At 31.8% G+C, this 20,510-nt stretch overlaps 1 protein-coding gene across 1 annotated transcript; it reads left to right on the top strand.

Annotated features, from left to right (window-relative positions):
• Positions 1 to 4,172: 4,172 nt before the first annotated feature.
• LOTGIDRAFT_119560 (hypothetical protein) lies at positions 4,173 to 7,334 on the top strand (the record flags this gene model as incomplete). Its single annotated transcript, XM_009057692.1, has 4 exons — positions 4,173 to 4,351; positions 5,715 to 5,814; positions 6,952 to 7,017; positions 7,185 to 7,334. The coding sequence occupies 4 exons, from the start codon at positions 4,173 to 4,175 to the stop codon at positions 7,332 to 7,334; spliced, it is 495 nt and encodes a 164-aa protein (XP_009055940.1).
• Positions 7,335 to 20,510: the final 13,176 nt, after the last annotated feature.

The following is a 20,510-nucleotide window of genomic DNA, read 5'->3' as shown; positions in this document are numbered from 1 at the left end:
GTCCTGTTAGTGTTGCTATGAAATTTAGCATCATACGTTTGTATAAGAAATTCGTAGAAAAAGAAAATGAAATAAAATAAAGTTTTACGTCCTACTTTTCTGCACCTGTATGGGCTACTGAGGATGGGCAAACGCCATGCAGTGTGCAATGAGGGAAATTTTGTCAGGACAGCAACATTAGCTTACTCTTATTTTCGATTTCCAACTGTCGAGGGATCTTTACGTAAATAAAAAAAAAGGTTGATGAAGATGTGTAAATGGTAAAAAATAAGACATAGCAGTGTCCAAATTGTGTCACATTTATCCTAGACGCATTTTCCAAGTAAGCCCCTCCGATCCCAAACACCAACAAGGGGAAATCAAGTCAAAAAATTCAAAGAATATCAATCCATGGTTGGAGCCATTGCAAATGTGTAAGTAATGTATGTGGGTGGTAAATACACTGCATTGGGGTGGGTGGAAATATGTAATAAGGTTTAAGGTATAATAAGGTGTATGATAATACACAATACTGACGGGTGGTAAGTAATGTGTAAGAGTCGTAATAAGGCGATGTTAATAAACCATACTGACGGGTAGTAAGTGATGTGTACGGATGGTAATAAGGCGTACAATGATAAACCATACTGACGGGTGGTAAGTAATGTGTAAGGGTGGTTATAAGGCGTACGATAATACACAATACTGATAGGTGGTAAGTAATGTGTACGGGTGATAATAAGGCGTACGATAATACACAATACCGACGGGGGTAAGTAATGTGTACGGATGGTAATAAGGCGTACGATAATAAACCATATTGATTTCACCACACCCAGGTCTTGTTTGCCACTATAATACTTGTGTAACACCCACAATTCTTGTTTGCCACCCTCAACTCTTGTCAACCACCTTAAGCTCTTGTTTACCTACCTAGTTGTTGTACCACCCACAGTTCTTGTTTACCACCCTCAGTTCCTGTTTAGCACCCCAACTCTTTGTTACCACTCTAGTTGTTTTTCAGTAACCTAGCTGTTGTTTACCACCCTCAATACTTGTTTACCACTCTCAGCTCTTGTTTCATTAACCTAGCTGTTGTTTACCACCCTCAATACTTCTTTACCACTCTTAATACTTGTTTACCACTCACAATTCTTGTTTACCACACCCAGCTCTTGTTTCATTAACATAGCTGTTGTTCACCACCCCCAGGTCTTGTTTGCCACCCACAATACTTGTGTAACACCCACAATTCTTGTTTGCCACCCTAAGCTCTTGTTCACCTACTTAGTTGTTCACCATCCTCAGCTCTTGTTTACCACCCTCAGCTATTGTTCATCACCCTGGGTTATTTTTACCACCCTAGCTGTTGTTTACCACCCGTAGGTCTAGTTTCTTGTTTACCAACCTACTCTTGTTTACCACCCTCAGCTCTTGTTCACCACCCTCGGTTTTTGTTTACCAATAGCAGTTCTAGTTTGCCACCCTCCGTTCCTGTTTACCACCCGCAGATCTTGTTTACCATTTCCAGCTTTTGTTCATCACCCTCAGCTCTTGTTTACCACCCCAATACTTGTTTACCACTCAAAATTCTTGTTTGCCAACTTCAACTTTTGTTAACCACCTTAAGCTCTTGTTCACCAGCCGAAGCTCTTGTTGTTGTTAACCACTCTCGGCCCTTGTTAACCATCCTCGGCTCTTGTTTACCACCCTAGTTGTTATTCATTAACCCAGCTCCAGTTTACTACCCAAAAATCTTGTTTACTGCCCTCAGCTCTTGTGTATCATTGACAATTCTTGTTAACCACCCTAAGGTCTTTTTTTTACCACCCTCAGCTTTTGTTCCAGCTTTCTAATAGGGAATTAGTGTTTTTGGGAATCCGATTCCAAAAATCTTCAAAGGGTGGGATCTCCCACACACTATATAAAAAATCCTTAAATCCGCCAGGAATTGTCAAGGAAAAACGCTTCTGGGCCTCAAAAAAAGAAAATGCAGAGCCATGTGAGGTTTGTAGGTGACATGAATATCGAGACTAAATTGCATAGAAGTGATTCAAAAAAGTGGTAGCCAAATTGACTTAAATAGCCATCCAATGGGACAGTGTTTATCAATTATAAGTAGGTGTCATTTTCATACATTTTTCTGAAAGCAATTGCAAATAAGCGTTTCTAATGAACATAAAAGAATATTATAATGCATGTAACGCTATAGCCTTCACAGCTAATAATGTCAGTCTCTAGAGAAATTAAAGTTTTAAAAACGGGTGGCAAATAAAAAATGAGGGTGCCGAATAATTGTTGAAAGATTTTGTTTTCATTCAGCTTTGTGGTTAGGAGCACGAAGTACTTAAAACTGCATGCCATCATGTAGAAGAATTTGTACCTTACCTTTTATGAATGTTTTGACCAAAGATATCAAAAGACAGCCACAAAAGTACATTTTTACTGTAGGCCTATTGGCCGATATTTTAATTATGAGAAATGAATTCTGATTGGATCACAAATTGTTAACCAATCAGCAGCGATTTCACAAACTTTTTGGAAAGTTTGACAAAAAATATTGTTTAAAGGGGCATTCTGCTTTTTTCAATCAGTTTTTTGTAGTTTCTAGTGTGAAATATATCAAACTGCATGCCAACATAAAGAGGAAGATGACTGTTACCCTTCATGAAAGTTTTAACTTGAAATATCCATTCCTTCAGTCACAAACAGTTACAATAGTCTTAGCTTTTGTAAGTATTTTGAATCCCTCAGGCTCCATTTTTACTGTCCTAGCCGATATTTGATTATGAGAAATGAATTCGGATTGGACCACAAATTGTTAATAAATCAGCTGTGTTTTTACAAACGTACCTCTGAAAGTAAAGAATTGTAGGTCTGTAGTTCGAAATACTCTCTCGACAATAAAATCACGTCATGTATCATCAAATATAAAATTTGATGTTTAAAATGGTAATTGTATAGAAACTATACAAAGGACATATATAACATCACACATAATAAGCCTAGTTTACATGTAGAAATTAAAGCAGAATGCCTCTATGAGTCACAAACAGGTTCCATTATTACTGTTCTAGCAGACCATTAGATTATGAGAAATGGATTTAAAAGATGAAGACGCCCAAACAGATGTATAATATTACCAATATTTTTTAGCCTGTCCCAATACAATCTGATTAAAATACAGATTTGGATGTTTTTTTTCTACAGGTTACTGACTAATGTGCTTGCTATTCATGATATGACAATTCTTCTATAATTCGTTTTCTATGCAATTTATTCTCAATAGATTCAAAAGTTGTTGCTAACCAATGAAAAGTTGTCAATATTTCAGAATGAATATAATGAATATCCCAGAATTCCTCATTTATAGTAAGGAAATCTGTCTTGAATTGAAAATTCAATTGGAAATCTTTCTTGAATTGAAAATTCAATTGAGGTCTCTCAATTGGTGAGTTCTGAACATTGAGGATTCACAGAATTTCTGTATATTCAATAAAACAATTTGAAACAGAGCTCAGAACATGTTTCAATGTGGTCAGACAAAATTCAAAATGGTGGAGAAAGAAATAGATAGGAAAATTTTAAATATGACATATATTCCATACTGTTCAATTGAGTGTAGAATTTTTAACCCTTGGTTGAAGTTATGAGCATTAAATGAGATTGTTATGTTTTAATAACAGCCCAAAGTGAGAATGTCAGGATATACAGACAGTCTTCAATTCTGCAATCACAAATTCGAAATTACCACAGACATGTAGTTGAGAGCAATAGTTTAATGTTTGATCAGTTATCAAACCAGACAATTATATACCTGTTACTATGATACAAGGCTTATGGCATCTCCAGACTAATGTCTGTATCTTATTAAATGCTATCCAGAGAATTCTCTGTTCCTCTTTTATTCATGTTATTTCAATTGTTTAAGCTACACTCACTTTTTCTTATTGATTTTCTTAATTTTGAGAAAAAATGAAAATAAAAAATTCAGCTATTAATTATATGAATTTTTGTTTTATACTAGTTAGATATATTGCAAAATGTATATTTTACTTATTGTTAGCTCCATGTCATTAGCACTTTCATGTAATTCATATGCAACTACATTTCTGATTTTCTTAGTTCAGTTTGTGAAGCAACAGGAAGAGAAAAGAAAAAGCATTTGACATTGGACAATTTTAAGACAGAAAATGCCATTCTCAAATATTTTTTTTTCCAGACCATTATTTAAAAGGAAAATACCACCTTACCCAATATATTGGAAAGGTGACCCTCAACTTAGAATATATTTACCCTTATTTTGGATGAAATTATTGAAACCAAAAGTTAATATACCAAATGATAGAGTCCATTTTGAAATTCATCCACAGTAAGTATTACATCATATCAATTAAAGTAAATTTTATATTATAAGCAATCCTTTTAGAAGTTTATACCATTCTGTGTGGGCTTCAGTTGTAAATTTTGATTTTTTTTATGCAGAAAATAGCACTGCCATTTTCAAATCTTAGATTGTGTGAAATATAGTAATTGATATTTTGTTTTGTTATATATATTGGTTTCAATTTAATTTAGGTTTCTTTTTTTTTTGGTAAAAAAATCCATTGTTATACTTTTTTCCTCAAAATAAATCTAAGAAGGTCTGTGTTCTGTCACAGTGTTTAAACACTGATAAATTGAGCCAGTCAAGTTTTAAGAAAAAAATTCAGATCAAGTTATGCACAAATTTTACCTCATTTACATGTAAAATGAAAGTCAACCTTTTTAAAAAAAATATAATAAGAAATATTTGAAGTGTACAAGATGGTACTTACTGCTGAAAATGTCACTCTACGTTTAGGGTAATCTGTGTCCTCATAAATTTCTAGTAACCGATCCATAGTAATTGATAAAAGATAGAATCCTGGATTAAAAAACTCTGGATAAATCCTTAGGTTGGTAGAATATCAGATATATAAATAGATATGTTAATGATTCAATCATTTATCCAACTTTGATATATGAACTGGTCACTGACATGTATAATATTACTATCTTAATGATTTTCTACGTCATCCAAACACCATGTTTCTTCTCTATACTTCTAATCAATGGAATCACATACATTCATTATCAGTATTTTATGATTTTACTGTGAATATCTAATGATACTGAAATATGGTAAGAGTGTTGTGTAGAGATTGAAGACTTGCTGTTGAATGTCTAAACAGGTCAAATATTTTCTAAAAAACAATAATTCATGATTAACCTATATTGAGAGAAGATTAGGATTATGTAATACTAAATAATGGCTAGTTTCGATCAATTTTCTGCTACTTATTTCACATGGATATTTAGATTGAAGTAGTACCATTAATGAGATATTTATAATTTATGATCAAGAATAATAAAAAGAGGTGTTTTTCTATCAATCATGAAACTATATATAAAGTAGGGTTTTATAAAGTAATATTGAAGATGAGATAATATGCCTGAGGCTTCTATTATTATTGTGTTTAAGTGTAATAATCCTCTTATTGATTGTAAATAGTAGATACAATTTAGTGTTTTCTATGTATTTTCCACACTTTTAAAGATGCATGTTTCAGGATTAGATGTTGAACTACAACATGTTATAGATGTTTAGATAAGGATATAATTATTGTATAATTTCTATTTCTTTAGTTAGGCTACAGATATTTGGCATTAAATTCTATCACTTTATAAACAGATGTGCACTTTTTTTTTTTCAGGATGACTAAAATTGATGTCAAAAATTATTTAGAGAAGATTTACAATGTGTCAGTTATAGATGTTCAAGTTAAAGTTGATCTAGGTATTCTAATCAGATTTGTAATAAAAGTTTTGTTTCTACATACAATTATATTTTTAAATGTTCACAGTAAACGTGGAGAGAATGCTGCTGTCATACCCCTGTGTCTGTCAAATATTAAATAAGAGGCAAACACAAACACTCCTGATTTATTTTTACAAAACTTGGTCCAATTAATTATCATTCAATAATGTATATGTATACATACTAAATTTGTTTATTATCGAGACAGACAGAATATAACAACTAAGGCTCAAACTACTTGAGTTATAATTTGTATTCTTTCCTGAATGCATACCTTTTTATACGCCCACATTATAATGTGGACATATATATGTCGTCACCCATGTCCGTCCGTCCGTCTGTCCACCATTGGCTTGTGAACGCGATAGAGACTACAGTTTTCATCTGATTCGAATGAATCTTGGACAAGTTCTCTTTTTTGATTTACGGTTTTTGAATTATTGCCCTTGACTTAGCCAAAACGCGTCAAAATTGGCTTGTGAACGCGATAGAGACTACAGTTTTCATCTGATTTGAATGAAATTTAGTGTGATCATTTATATTCATGAGATCTTGGACAAGTTCGAATTTGACAATCTTTCGATGAACGGCTTTTAAGTTATTGCCCTTGACTTATAAAAAACGCGTCCAAATTTGGTTGTGAACACAAATGAGACTACAGTTTTCATCTGATTTAAATGAAATTTGGTATGATCATTTATAATCTTAGTCAAGATTAAATTTGACAATTTTTCGATCAACAGAATTTGAATTATTGCCCATGACTTAGTAAAAACGCATCAAAATTTCTTAGCGTTACAGGTGACAGTTTATGTCAGAATTTTATTAAATAATGTGTGTTTGTTTAAATCAACTATATCTTGCACAAATTAAATTTTTGGTATGATTTGACACAGATAGGTGACTGCCCTTGTTATACTGAAAATGTATCAGGAAATTGGGCGTATCTTGCTAGGCAACCACTTGTTTGATATGTCTTTATATTTCATGAGTTTTTGGTCTTGGTTTTGGTCTTGAGTAAAACACTTTTATATTTTGAGCACCCTTGAAAATTTAATTCTCAGTGAAGTAACATAAGGTATTATTGATATTCAGGTAAGGTAAAATCTGGTAAAAATGTTAACGAAAATCAGATTGACATGTCAACAAATATTCAGTATGGTTTAGATCAAGACAGAAAATATGCTTTTGTTACTTTGGTAAGTTTTATTATAAATTTGTTTCTTTGAAGACAGTAAATTGCTGTGTATTCCAGATATTTTGTGTGTCAATAAAATTTTCAATTATGTCTAGATTAGAAATAATATTATAATACAATATGCCCATTATGTTGGATTTTTGTCTCTGTAGCATTTTTCATTTTTAGGGAAATGGAGAAACATTTACGTTTCCTGATATACTAAAAGCCAGTCCTTTAAATAAAGTGGAAGATGAAGTAAAAATAGGCAGAGAAATTTCAAAATCAGAAAAAATAAAATATTGGGACAGATTATCGATACCTAAATGGTTTAGATAGTGTCTTCTATTTTTAATTGTATGTGATGATGTGAAAACTATAGATTGAGTTATCAGAAGAAAACACACAAATGTTTTAGTTTGTGTACAATATTTAAGGGTATTGATACAATGTCCTTGGTTGGTGTATTATCCGTAATCACTGGAATAAAATATATTTTAAATTAAACATACATCAGTTTTTGATTATGCTTTAATGAGAAGTTTTACATAGAGTAGAACGTATTGCCTTTCATCACAGATATGTATCTAACCTACAAACACTTAATCAGATATACCAAATAAAGAAAACTTTTGAACTACATCAAAATAAACACAATGACAATGACACAATGCATTTCTATTATGTATATTTTTTATCACCTCTTATTCTATTTAAGAACATAGAAAACTTTGTCTACAACTTACATTGTTCAAAGGTTTGCAAACAAATGACACTTGATCAAAAACAGTTGATCTTGTAATGTTAATTTGTATCATATGAATATCTCATATCTTGTAATATTTGAATCCTTATACGCAAGAAATCAAATAAAGTCAGAGCCTTAACTCTACAAAGTGGCAAAGAGATGTGACTACTGCCTCTATATCCATAAACACAGACTTACACTACTTTTTACTTTCAATCACCCCTAACACTACCCAAATCTTCTTTCCAGGAGGTCTTTGAAGCATCAAGATTAGATTTACAAACTAAGGGATCGGTTTCAAAATTTTTCTTCTTGCAATTAAATTTGCAAAGCAATATGTCAACAAGTCTTCTCTATCAACTAAATAAATAACAGAACAAACAAATAGATAAATATTTCACCTCACACGTAAATATAGGGTCTACACCAGGGGTTTTCAACCTGGAAGTAATTATATCCAAGGGGGGTAATTTTTAAATTTTTGGGGGGTAATGAAGCTCTTTTTTATAGTCTAGTATAAAATTGTTTGATAATTATAATTTAAGTTGTTCTATTCAATCACACTATATTCTTCAACATGAAAAAGCTTGTAAGAAAACCTGAGAGAAAATCACAAAAAAGAAAGGATTTATAGGGGGAGGGAAGGTAATGCAATCGATCAAGGATCCTAAAACTTTCAGTGAAAGGTGTAATAGAAAGAAAAAGGTTGAAAACCCCTCTACAGGTACACTAATACACACCCACTCATATAGCAAAATATTAAACATACTATTTATCTTCTTTTATAGTGAGACAAATATTATTATTGATTTAGAACAATAAATAGAACAAACAAAAACAGTAATATTAAGATAAACAACTAAAAAATATATATTAGTAAGATGTTCAACATACCCCAGTCTGTTAAATTAAATTAAAATTATACCATTTTTGAAATTTTGTATTTCTAATATAACCACATCAGTTGGGGTCTAACGACAGCCCATTTGAACATTAGTCAAATTAACCTTTTGAACTAAGCTGCGTCACCAAATACTAGCGCTGGAGAGGGCAGAAATTTGAATGGTTAAAGCAGACATAATCGAGCCAGGTCGACCCCAACTGAAGTAGCTATATCAAAAATAAAAGCTAATAAAAAACGGAACGAAAGTTTGGTTTGATTTCAATAAGACTGGACATACCCTTAATAATATTAGATGGTTCCATGGAATATAAGGGGGATCACATCACACCTAAATATTCAAAAAATATATGCAACAAAAACTTATCTCTGCCAATTTTTGTGTTCACTTTATTTCTCAAAGGGGCATTTTGATTTTTTAGTAGGTCGAACATTTTTTGCTCAAATTTTTGAAAACTTTACATCTAGAGACATGTGTCACTTAACTTATCTGAAAGTTTAAACTAAAAAAATCCAACTGCTAATTTATTGATGCCGTAACTATCTGAAAGGTTAACGTAAACTTTTAAAGTTTGTTATGCTTTTTGGTACTACTGTACAGAATTTGGCAAAATAAACGAATTATTGACTCCTCTTCTTCTTAATTTTAACTAAAAATATCAAGTCTTTATGAGACCCAAAACCAGAAGTAGTTTAAGCTGATTAATCAACAATTATTACACTCAGTGGTTAATTAAACCTTATTAAACAATTCCAGTTTGATCAAGTAGATACATAGAATGATGTAAATAGTACATTTTTTAAATATTTTCAAGTATAATTTATAACAATCTTGATAATAAAAATTGTTCATACTGCCCCTTTAAATGAGAATCCGATACATATAGAATCCATAATACCCATAAAACTTCCACATTTCACAACTGTGAAATCATGTTTTCAAACTGCCAGTTGACAAAACTACGGAAGCATAGAGGGGACATATAATACAGAATAAAAAAAAATTCTTATCTCGTGGCCACGACTTAGTATCTCGTCTGACACTCAAAATGATACTGTGTCTATGAGCCAGAATGATGTCGATATCATTATATGACATTCCAGTATCAAAATACATCCTTAAAAGTCCACCTTTTCCCAGTAAGTAAGATTTATATTTATACAAAATGGGAGGCAGCAAGTCGAGATAGCTAAGTCGTAGCCACGAAATAGATAAGTCCTGGCAATGAAATAGATAAGTCCTGGCCACAAAATAGCTTAATCGTGGTCATGAGATGCAAAGGCGTGACCACGAGTTATATTTTATTTTTCTCGTGTCCCCTCCATGTTTCCGTACAAAACAGACTGCACTTTTGGGAAAAATAAGCATATCAGTTGTTATATATAGAATAAGACTTTAAATGTTGTTTTTAAAATTAAAGCTATTCAATTATAAATCAGCAAAAAATTGGCACAGAACTTTCCTGAACAAAATTTCAATATATCTAAACAATTTCAATTCAATTCTTCCCATTGGTCATACATCTTAACATTATTCACTATCACTGGTACTTTCTACATTATTTTCAGGCTGGTTGGTAACATTTCTACCTAAAAAATTTAATTGAAACCTTTGCTTATTACCAGAAATTACCCATTTAACAATCAGGAGTTATACTTATCCATTATATAATCAAACAGTCAAGCTATTTAAGTTAGGTGAGGTTTATTAAATTCAAAGCAGTTACTACCTAATAGCCTGATAGTTTAATAAATGATTGACATCTATCATCCACTTTTCATTAACAGATCAAATGATTTATCTTCCAAGATGATTGATTTAACTGCATATCATATAAAGTCAAATTTGAAATTGGCATAATGTTTGCCAAGAGATGTTAGTCGTTGAATGTTTTTAAATATCAAGTTATTGTATATTACCTGCTCTAATTTGATTCAAAGATGCTAAAACTCTTAACATGAAAGCTGCAGGAACAGTTATTGTATCCCTTGTTTCTTCTAACATTATTTCATTTCTTCTAATTACCTTTCAATACACAATTTATATTTAATTAACCAAACTACCTTCTGACTAGTAAAATTCTGAGATAAAAACATTGCAAAGCTGGCACCTTAAAGTTATATGACCCCATGATTTTCAGATGCAAATTTGCTAGGTAGATAATTCCCTTGTCATACAATTTCAGATTGAACTTGGTTTCACATATATAGTTATAGTTTATCAGAAAGGTTATTATAGTTTTGATAAGAAAATAGTTGCAAATCCATTAAGAACCAAGCTATCAAAATGTCAGAGAGAGACAATACATTCTTGTTTCCTAGTTTATGCTTCCTAATTCTTGTATGACCTAAATCCCTGGTTCCTGTGGGAATTCCATTTAAAAAGAATTGTTGCTTGCAACCTACAAGAAATTGTTTGAATTGTTAGAGATGTGTCACTGGTATCTGAGTTCTTCATCTCTCATCAGTAACATCTATGTTGACACTATAATATTTTATACTCTCACCTCCTGGGCTTTTTCCACATCAAATATAGCAGTATCTTCTAATGGTGCCCATAATTTAATATCATAATCAATACCACTAGAGGCTAATATTGGATCATATGGATGAGGTTGCAAACAGTTGACAACATGTCGATCAGCTTCTAATAACATAATAACTTCTCCTGTATGTCTGTCCCATATAAATATATGACCACAATCACTACCACTCATTACAAAATCATCTCCCCAAAAATTAGCTTCTTTTATCTGAAGCAAAAAAACCAGAGTCTATATCTTGAAATATGATGCTAATATATAAAATAAATATAAAACAATTGGTCTAGATTTTGTATGTGTATCGAGGATATTGCTGGCATCATTCCAATCTGCAGTCGAATTTCTGATTCTTGCAATTCCACTAATTTCATGTATATGACAAAGGTTCTTACATATGAGCATGCTCCTTTAGCACTGGTAGTATATTATCAATGTCCTATTGTATCATTGCTAAAGCAACATGACATATAATAGAACATATATTTTTACTGAAATTGCAAGACAGTCTGACTGAAAATTTGGAATGATGCCGATCAAAGCTATCAATATTCAAGAAACACATAAAAGTTCTGAAAACCTCTTTACATTCTCTTACAATAATATCAATATATAATTGACTTAGTTCTGTACTATTATAATATGCAAATATCATACCATAGTTCTAGCATTTCTATGACCTTTAAATTTACGCTTAGTTTTTGGTTGATAAACATCTTTCATTTCATGCTGTTCTCGGACTTCTTGTCTTTTACGATATGCTGTTTGTAATTTAAATGCTGCTATATGTCTTTCTTCATCACTTTCATCTCTAAAATAACAAATCATGTTGAAATAGATATTCTACTTAAAGCATATCAAACACTCCTGTTTCCTCACTACCAATCTATGCTAAAAAACACATGAAGACCTGGAATTTACCACAGTGTAAACTTTCGAGGTATATTTTTGTTGAATTGCAGGAAAACAGAACTTAGGCTTCATTCTAGAGCAGCTGATCATGAGCTGCTACAGTTAAACAAACATTCATTCATACATAAGATATATATAATTTATAGTAATACAGAGACTTGTCAACAGCTATACAGAATACCATTATATGAACGAATATAGATAAAACATTTGGTATATTAATAAAGTTCAAACCAACATCACTGATTATGATCCAAAAGAAAGAAAATAGTTGTAAATATATGAGGGTAATTTTGTATGACAGGTGACAGATTTCTGAAAAACAGGTAGGTTGACTGTAAATAAAATCTATAGCCATGCATGTCATTTTTTAAGATTTGTACAGAATGTTCAGGATAACATTAAAAAACACATGCACATATGCAAAATACATTCTATGAGAAAAGTAAAGGGAACATTGTTGTCATGCTATTATTTTACTAGGTTATCAGGCTATGATGTTAGTTTGAAACTTCTAAGGCTTAATTTACCAAATGTTACCTAAAGAAACGGCACCTTGGAATCGGTCTGGGTATGATATCATCATCACTACTTTCTTCTTCTTCTCCAAGTTGAAAATTACCAGTAGGAGGTCCACTTATACCTATACGTCTTTGTCTGCCTCCACGACTAGAGGATGGTTGGTTACTTCTTCCTGAAAAATTTTCAATGGTAAATTAAAGATGGGTTCCCTTATTTTCATTAATGAAAATGAAAATGCAAATACTTATATGAATAGAAAGTAGAGGTGTTCTGATGACTTGGAAAAATACCAATTTGTCCATAAGTAATTCATATTTAACTAGATTAGAATAGAATTACCAACAGAATTCTAATGAGTGACCAATCAAGAAAGGTCGAAAAGTCTTTTTTTGTTTAACCAGACTGTATATACATGGACAGTTATGATTAGTTAAAACTCTCAATTATATGCAACAAGAACATAATGATATGATTAAGAATACATGATAATTCATTAGAAACACCCATTAATCAAATAGTTTGGTTAATTTGACACCAAAAAATAAGGAAAACCATCATTAAAGTTCAATGCTCTGGTAACTTAACATATATTCAATCCTTTTGATAAAAAAAAAAACAAACTGTAAAAATCTTTAATTGATATCACCTTGGCAATTGACATAATGTTTCTTTGAAAGTGTGATGTAGCAGAAGGCAGTAAATACATCCATAAGACAGTAGCTGATTTGACATGATTTATATCTGGTTTATGATTTCTAAAAAAACTGATGAACATTTAAATGACATCTTAAAATTAAGTTAAAAAAAATGAACAACATGTAACACATTGATAGTGAATACCTTGATCTGTGGATGTAGAGGGTTTATTATGATCATTATTATCTGGTTCTGTTGTAGCCACTGTTTGACTAGTAACATTAATACCAGTATCCATACTGTCTACACTGGTAATCTGTTGTTCAGTAGTATCCATAGCTTCATTATCAACTCTCTGTATTTCTTTTGATTGCTGGTCAGAGGGTTGAGTAGAGTTACTAGAAGCACTTGGTGGTAAAGGATTAGTAATATTCCCAGATCTTTGAGAAGATGAGGAAGCTCCCATTGAATCATAGGATGTAAAACCAACACTGATAGTGCCAGCGCTAGTACCTTCACTAGAATAATTTAAATGGATATATGGTTCCAAAGTTTGTTCAGTTTGTATACTTTTTGAAAGACTTTTGGGTATTGCACTAGATTCTACTGTACTTGATCCAAGTGATGGGACTATGTTACTTTCAGTCAGTTGATCAGATCTGTTATCTACACTTTCTTCTGTAGGACATCTGGCAAGACTGGACTGAGGTTCATGTGAAGTGTTCTCACAAATCTTTTGTATGGTAGGAGTTTGTTTAGTAAAGGCACATTTCTCTTGTATAAATTCTGTATGGGTTGAAGTTGATGTTAAAGATTTATCACTTGTTATTACATCAGATGAATTTCCTGGTTTTGGTAGACTACACTCAGAAGGGACAGTATTGTCATCTTCAATAGTAACACATTTAAAAGGTTCACATGCTTTAGAAGTTTCATTTTTCGTATTGTCTAGACTACACATAGCAACATTTAATGATGACACAGACACACTATCTGAACATATATTGCCTGTTTCTTTATTATCAACTGCAGATGGAAAATTTTCTTCCATTGGAGACAAACCACTTAATTGGGTATTATCATCTGAAGTATCACTTGGAAGTTGAGAAGATTGGTGAGAACTACAAGGGTTTATAGAAGAAGTTGATGCTAAAATCTCATCTAAATTTGGTGGTGATTTGAGCACAGAAATACCTGCATCTGGGACTGCAAAGGTTGCACCTGTTTGTGATGTAACATTGTGAGAAGAAGTTTGACTAGTTATGGATAAAGGAGTGTTTTCAAGAGAATGATTTGATGAAGATGGAGTCCTATGAGAAGGAAGTTGCTTTGATGTGAACTGAGAGGATTCATCTGCCATCATAGCTGATGTAGACTGAGTACTTTCTTGATTATGAGTGGGAGGAGTCTCCAAAACCAATGGACTTGGATTAGAGCTGGTAGAACGTAGTTGACGAACAGAACCATCAGTCATCTCTTGATCATTACTTGCTGTAGGCTGTGCAAGGTTTGAAGCAGCTCCTTCTGCATCAACTTGACCTGGTCCTTCATCATCTCTTCTTAGACTACCATCTAACCATCTTGTTAACATTTCAGACATCCTTTGCATTAATGTGGCATGTGGACTTTGATTTCCTGAAATGATATCAGATGAATTAAATGATTATTAATACAATTCTAAGTTCTAAGTGCATTTACAATCAGCCAGGGATAGATAAATTTAGATCCCAAATGTCAATTTGCACACAGAATTTTTACATATTATACAGTACACTTTGTGTAATGCGACATACACGGGGAGTAAAACAATGAAATGAATGCTAAGAGTACCAATGCCATTTGATCTAAAGGCAATGACCTTGATCGTGAAGCGAGGTCATTGGCGGTGATTAATCAGCACAAGTTAGTTCAGCAATCTTTTGTTTTCGTGTGATTTGCATTGAAAATAAGCAATTATCTAATTGGCGATAAGTGATTAAGATGAGTAGATGTCGGATTATACAGATTTTTCTGATCGCAGAACCACTGATTAGTGTCGTAATTCGGAATACACAGAATGTCCGAGTACTCAGAATTTTAAAACTAGCCTAAGAAGGAAATCAATCGGGACCCGAAAATGATGTCGGATTAGACAGAATGTCGGAATACTCAGATGTCAGATATCACAAAGTACAATGTAATTCAAAAACGATAGAACATATATCTACCACTTTCTTCTTGTATTCTTTCTCTTTCTGGTCTGGCATTTGGACCAGTGTCGGACCAATCACCACGTAATCTTAATCTTTTTATAGGTGGTTGTCTACCACTACCATCTCCTGATGATGACTGGCCATCTGTTAATCTATCATCTCCCTACAATTAAGTTTAAATTGGGGTTGAAATAATTCATACAAACATTCTTCTCACTGTAAAACTTTTGTAGTTCAATCATTATTATCCATGGAGACACCAAAAATTCCCAAATTTATGATCCCACATAACATACAATATAATGTCAAATCAATACTTGATTACCTGTCTCAAATCTAGGTCACTCAATACATAAATTTCAAATTTGAGCTTAAATTTCTGAAATATGCGCCTTAAAAAGACGATGAAACAATCATAAAAATTTAATTCAAAACCTGACTTTTCAGTTTTACCTCTGGTGTATTTCTTGTTCTTAATTCTCTTGGTTTACTTTCATCCTAAAATATTCAATGATAATCATAAAATATAAAATAAGTCTACAATGATAATACTATACAGATATTAAAAAAGTGGTTCCCTAGCAAGATAAGTCCACTTTCCTGATACATTTTCAGTATATCAAGGGCGGTCAACAATCTGTGTCAAATCATACCAAAAATCTCATTTTTATAGTTGATTTAATCAAACACACAAATTTTAATTTCTGACATAAACTGTCACCTGTATCGCGTTAACAAGCCAACAAATTTTGATGCATTTATACTAAGTCAAGGGAAATAACTCAAATCTGTTGATCAAAAGATCGTCAAATTTGAATTTGTCTTAGATCTCACCATTATAATTGAGCACACCAAATTTCGTTTAAATCGGATGAAAATTGTAGTCTCTTTTGCGTTCACAAACAAATTTTGACGCGTTTTTCATAAGTCAAAAGCAATAACTCATTAATCATTAATATAAATGAAATTTCAAATTTCAAATATAAACTGTTGTCTCTATAGTGTTCACAAGCCAATTGTGGATGAACGGGCGGATGGGTCTAGTCTTTCAATCAGTCTCCAACAATGGGCTCAAACAAGATGAAAATAGTGAATGCATGACGGAAAGTTCATTCATTTCAATGATTATTATAGGCATGAAATGACTGAAAATAAACATTTTATGCACAATTTTATAACTGGTTTGATAAACCTCTACATTATGTTAAAATTAAGGGAATAAAATTATTGTTATCCTTGAAATAAATAGATATAACTTACCAATGTACAGAAAAGATAGATATTTTCAGAAGAATAGCTAACTAGTACATCATGCCCTCTGTTACTATAGTTTAATGAGGTTATTCTATAGGCTTTATGTTCTAGTGGTGCTGTAAATCTACTAATCATACCAGTTATACCCCTACCAGTATAATTACCTACAATAAATAGTATATACTAACATTCAATTCCTAGTTGTTCAATAACACAATATCTTCAACTGTCTGAAATGCTTTTTGTCTTATACTGCTAAGACTGGTTCAAGGGTTTCCATGCTTCAATACAATGCAACATATTGCTTTACATCGTTTCTTTAGATAACTTTCCTTGACACATACCAAGTTGTGATCTAAATACTGAATGAAGAACTGAAGAACATTTTATAAGTGAGTGCCATACAATTTTCTGTAATGTCATTATTTTTTACCTGATGATCTAGTACCCAACATTCTTCTATCAAATATTCTAACAGAACTATCAGAACAGGCAGCTGCTAAATGATAAGGCATTGTGGGATCGACAGCAAGGGAAGTAACTGCTTGTCTACAATTTATCATAACATCCTGTAAGAAAAATTCAAAATAAATTTTAGAATATTCGATAAGCTCTCAAAATCATGTTAAAGAGTTACAAGAGTAGCTATGTACATCGAAAGTGTCAGATTGGAACTAAATAGAGTGTGGTACATCACGTATTATTGTTAAAATAAATTGATTAAAGGGACAGATGCGCCATTCGTTTTGACCTATCTTACTTTGGTCTCTGAAGTAGGAAATTTTTTAGCTAAGCCAATCAGTAATAGTTGTCACAGATCACTGTCAAAATTTGAGCCGTCAAATCCATATGTGTTCAGAATTATCTGCATCTGAATGTCATTTTAAGATCCTCTGTGATATATAGAAAAAAATTACTGTTAAAATAGTGCTCAATACATATATAGAAATAGTGAGTAAAATTCCTTGTTTGAGATATTTTTGAAGGAATTATGCAATTTATGTACATTTCTAGTACTTTTGAAGACTAATTTACATATTTTCAAGACTCAATCAACCCCAAAATTTGCACATCTATCCCTTTAAGTTTCTCTGAATTCAAGTCATGTATAAAATGTTACTTTACATCTTTACAGTTTTCTTTTAAACAACTTGTCTTTGCTCTCAAATCAAACCATCTTACTGTACCATCTTCTCCACAAGATAAAAATGTTGCTGCCTCATTTGGTACAGTAATCACCTACAACAATTGAAGTTTTTATGGCATGCATAAGAATAACAATCATGAATTAATGACACCATAAATCTTACACAAGATAACTGTCACTGCTGTGTCATTACTGTTATGTACTTTTGTATAGCTATATAATGGAACAAGCTAGTTCTATGAGTTAAATATAGTTTATATTAAAATGCTGGGTTTGACAAATCTCAAGCTTTATGAAGTCTTAAATGATTTTTACCTCATAGGTTGTACCAACATGACAATCAAATCTATTTTTACCATAGGTATCTTCTCTATTGACTTCAGTAAAAAATATCTTTCCAGCACCAGAACATGAAATGACCTAAACCAAAATATGAGCAATCATTGATATTAATATTGATAGTAACCACTTGTATGTTTTAGTTTATGCTCTAGAACTTTTTTGATACATATGTTTTGGCTTTGAGTAGAAATGTAGAATATTCAGAAAACCAAGTATTACTTATGTCAAACTTCAAATATCAAGTTAACCATTGAATTAACATCAACTTACATGATTATTCCTTGAATTAGGTAGAAATTTAGCACTGAATATATTTGCTCTATGACCAGAGCGAATACTGGCTATCTTCTGAAAAAATCAAAACAAGCTATAAACAAATCTAATTCAACCAGATTGTGGCTAACTATGAAAAAGAAATTGTATAACAAAAACTGATTACCTTAATTTGGTAATCAATCAGTAAGCAACAAGACAAAGTAGGCATATTTTGAACTATTTCTCTTTTATAATGAAGAGTTTTAAGATTAGCAACTACAGAATGAAATCCTTAAAACAAGGATCACTCCCTCAACTGACATTAATTATATTCACATATTGTTGAACCAAGAAAAAAAGGATTATAGCAAGCTGGCACACAGTCGATAGTCCAAATTAAAAAGCTAAAATGAGACAGAGAAAGAAAAAAAATTGATACTAAAAAGAGTTACCTTTTGAGTAAATGGATTAGTGATAGCTATATTTTGATCATCGGAGCCTGATAATAACCATTCACCATTATCACTCCAACATATTGTATTCACCTACAAAATATAATAGATAGCTGTATTTCATAATCACATTTGAGCAGAATAATAACAGATTTTCTAACCACTTGATTCTATGAAGCATTCTTCATTCCCATTTTAAAACAGACCCACAAAAGAATAATGAATATTTATCATTAAGTAATATTAGTAATAATAACTTACACATCCTGCATGTACTTCCAACTTTTTATCTAATTTTAATCTTTGGACAAAATTTACACCTCCTATAAAAAATACAAAAGTACTTGACACTTTGAATCAGGTTTTATTATTGTAGTAACAGGGTACATTGGTGGACCTATATAGAAAAATTATAAGGCAAAAGAATAAAAAGTCTTGTTAATTACTAGTTTCAAACATCAAACTGGATACAAACAACCAATTGATGAACTGTTTTTTGTGTACATGTCTTCAAAGTTTATATTTCCCTGTTGATGGAGATATTCCTTTTTAACCATGCCAATTTAAATAAGAAGACTGACCTAAAAATAAATGCTCATGGGCCATAGCTATTTGAACAAAGACAGATGTTGAATTAAAAGAAACAGGATTGATTTTACTACCATGGTGCAGATTATTAAACCTTTTGATCTATTTGCACGGTGACGGTCATCATTGCATCATTTGGGACGAAATAAGAGGTTTAAGGATTGGTTGATAAAAACAAATTTATTCTTTGAATTTCTACATTTTAAAGAACTGTTCCAAACCCTTAAAAAAGAATCTCAAACAAGCTAAACAACACATGGCCATTCCTACCTAACCCTCACAAAGTCACTAATTGACAATCAAAATGACATCACACTTTGAGGAAAAATAAATAAAAAGGCTAGCAAGATAACAAGTAGCCAGTTTGATGCTTATAATACTATATGGTCACTAGGCTACTATTTTTGAACCAGATATATTAATTAAGTCAAAATTAAGGTCACGGTTTCTTATTCTTACAAAAAGACAACAATGCAATAACTTGTTTGGTTTTTTAAGTTACAGGTATAAGGTTTTATAAAAGATACTCTCTTATAGAAGCACAGGTCACTAGTAGGCATTCTGGATTTCAGCATTGGAATACATCAATTTGATAGGAAATTACCTACTGAAATAAAAATGTCCGTGAAATCATATTGAAATGAAATATATGGAGTTTTGGGTCTGTACTCTTCTGCACCTAATTGGGCTAATGAAGATGGGCAGCACCATGCAGTGTGCAATGAGGAAATTTTGCCAGTACCATCCATTTTTAATTAACCCTTTTAAAAACAAATTCAGTTTAATCAAGTAAATCCATAGATAGAAATAACATAATTTTGAAATATTTTCAGGTATAATTTATGTTTTTGATAATAAAAATATTTTACAAAGAAATGGAATGCCCTTTAAAGCTATAGTATAGGCTAGTCTAACAAATATAACACCATGAGTTTCTTGATATGAATTGCTTTTAAAGTTCAATGACAACTTAACAGCCAATCAAATTGCTGATGGCCTTCAGGAAAATGGTAGAGAAATTTGGCA

The sequence above is a fragment of the Lottia gigantea genome (genome assembly GCF_000327385.1).
Source record: "Lottia gigantea unplaced genomic scaffold LOTGIsca_31, whole genome shotgun sequence".
NCBI lineage: Eukaryota > Metazoa > Mollusca > Gastropoda > Lottiidae > Lottia > Lottia gigantea.
This window is presented reverse-complemented; position numbering and strand designations above follow the sequence as displayed.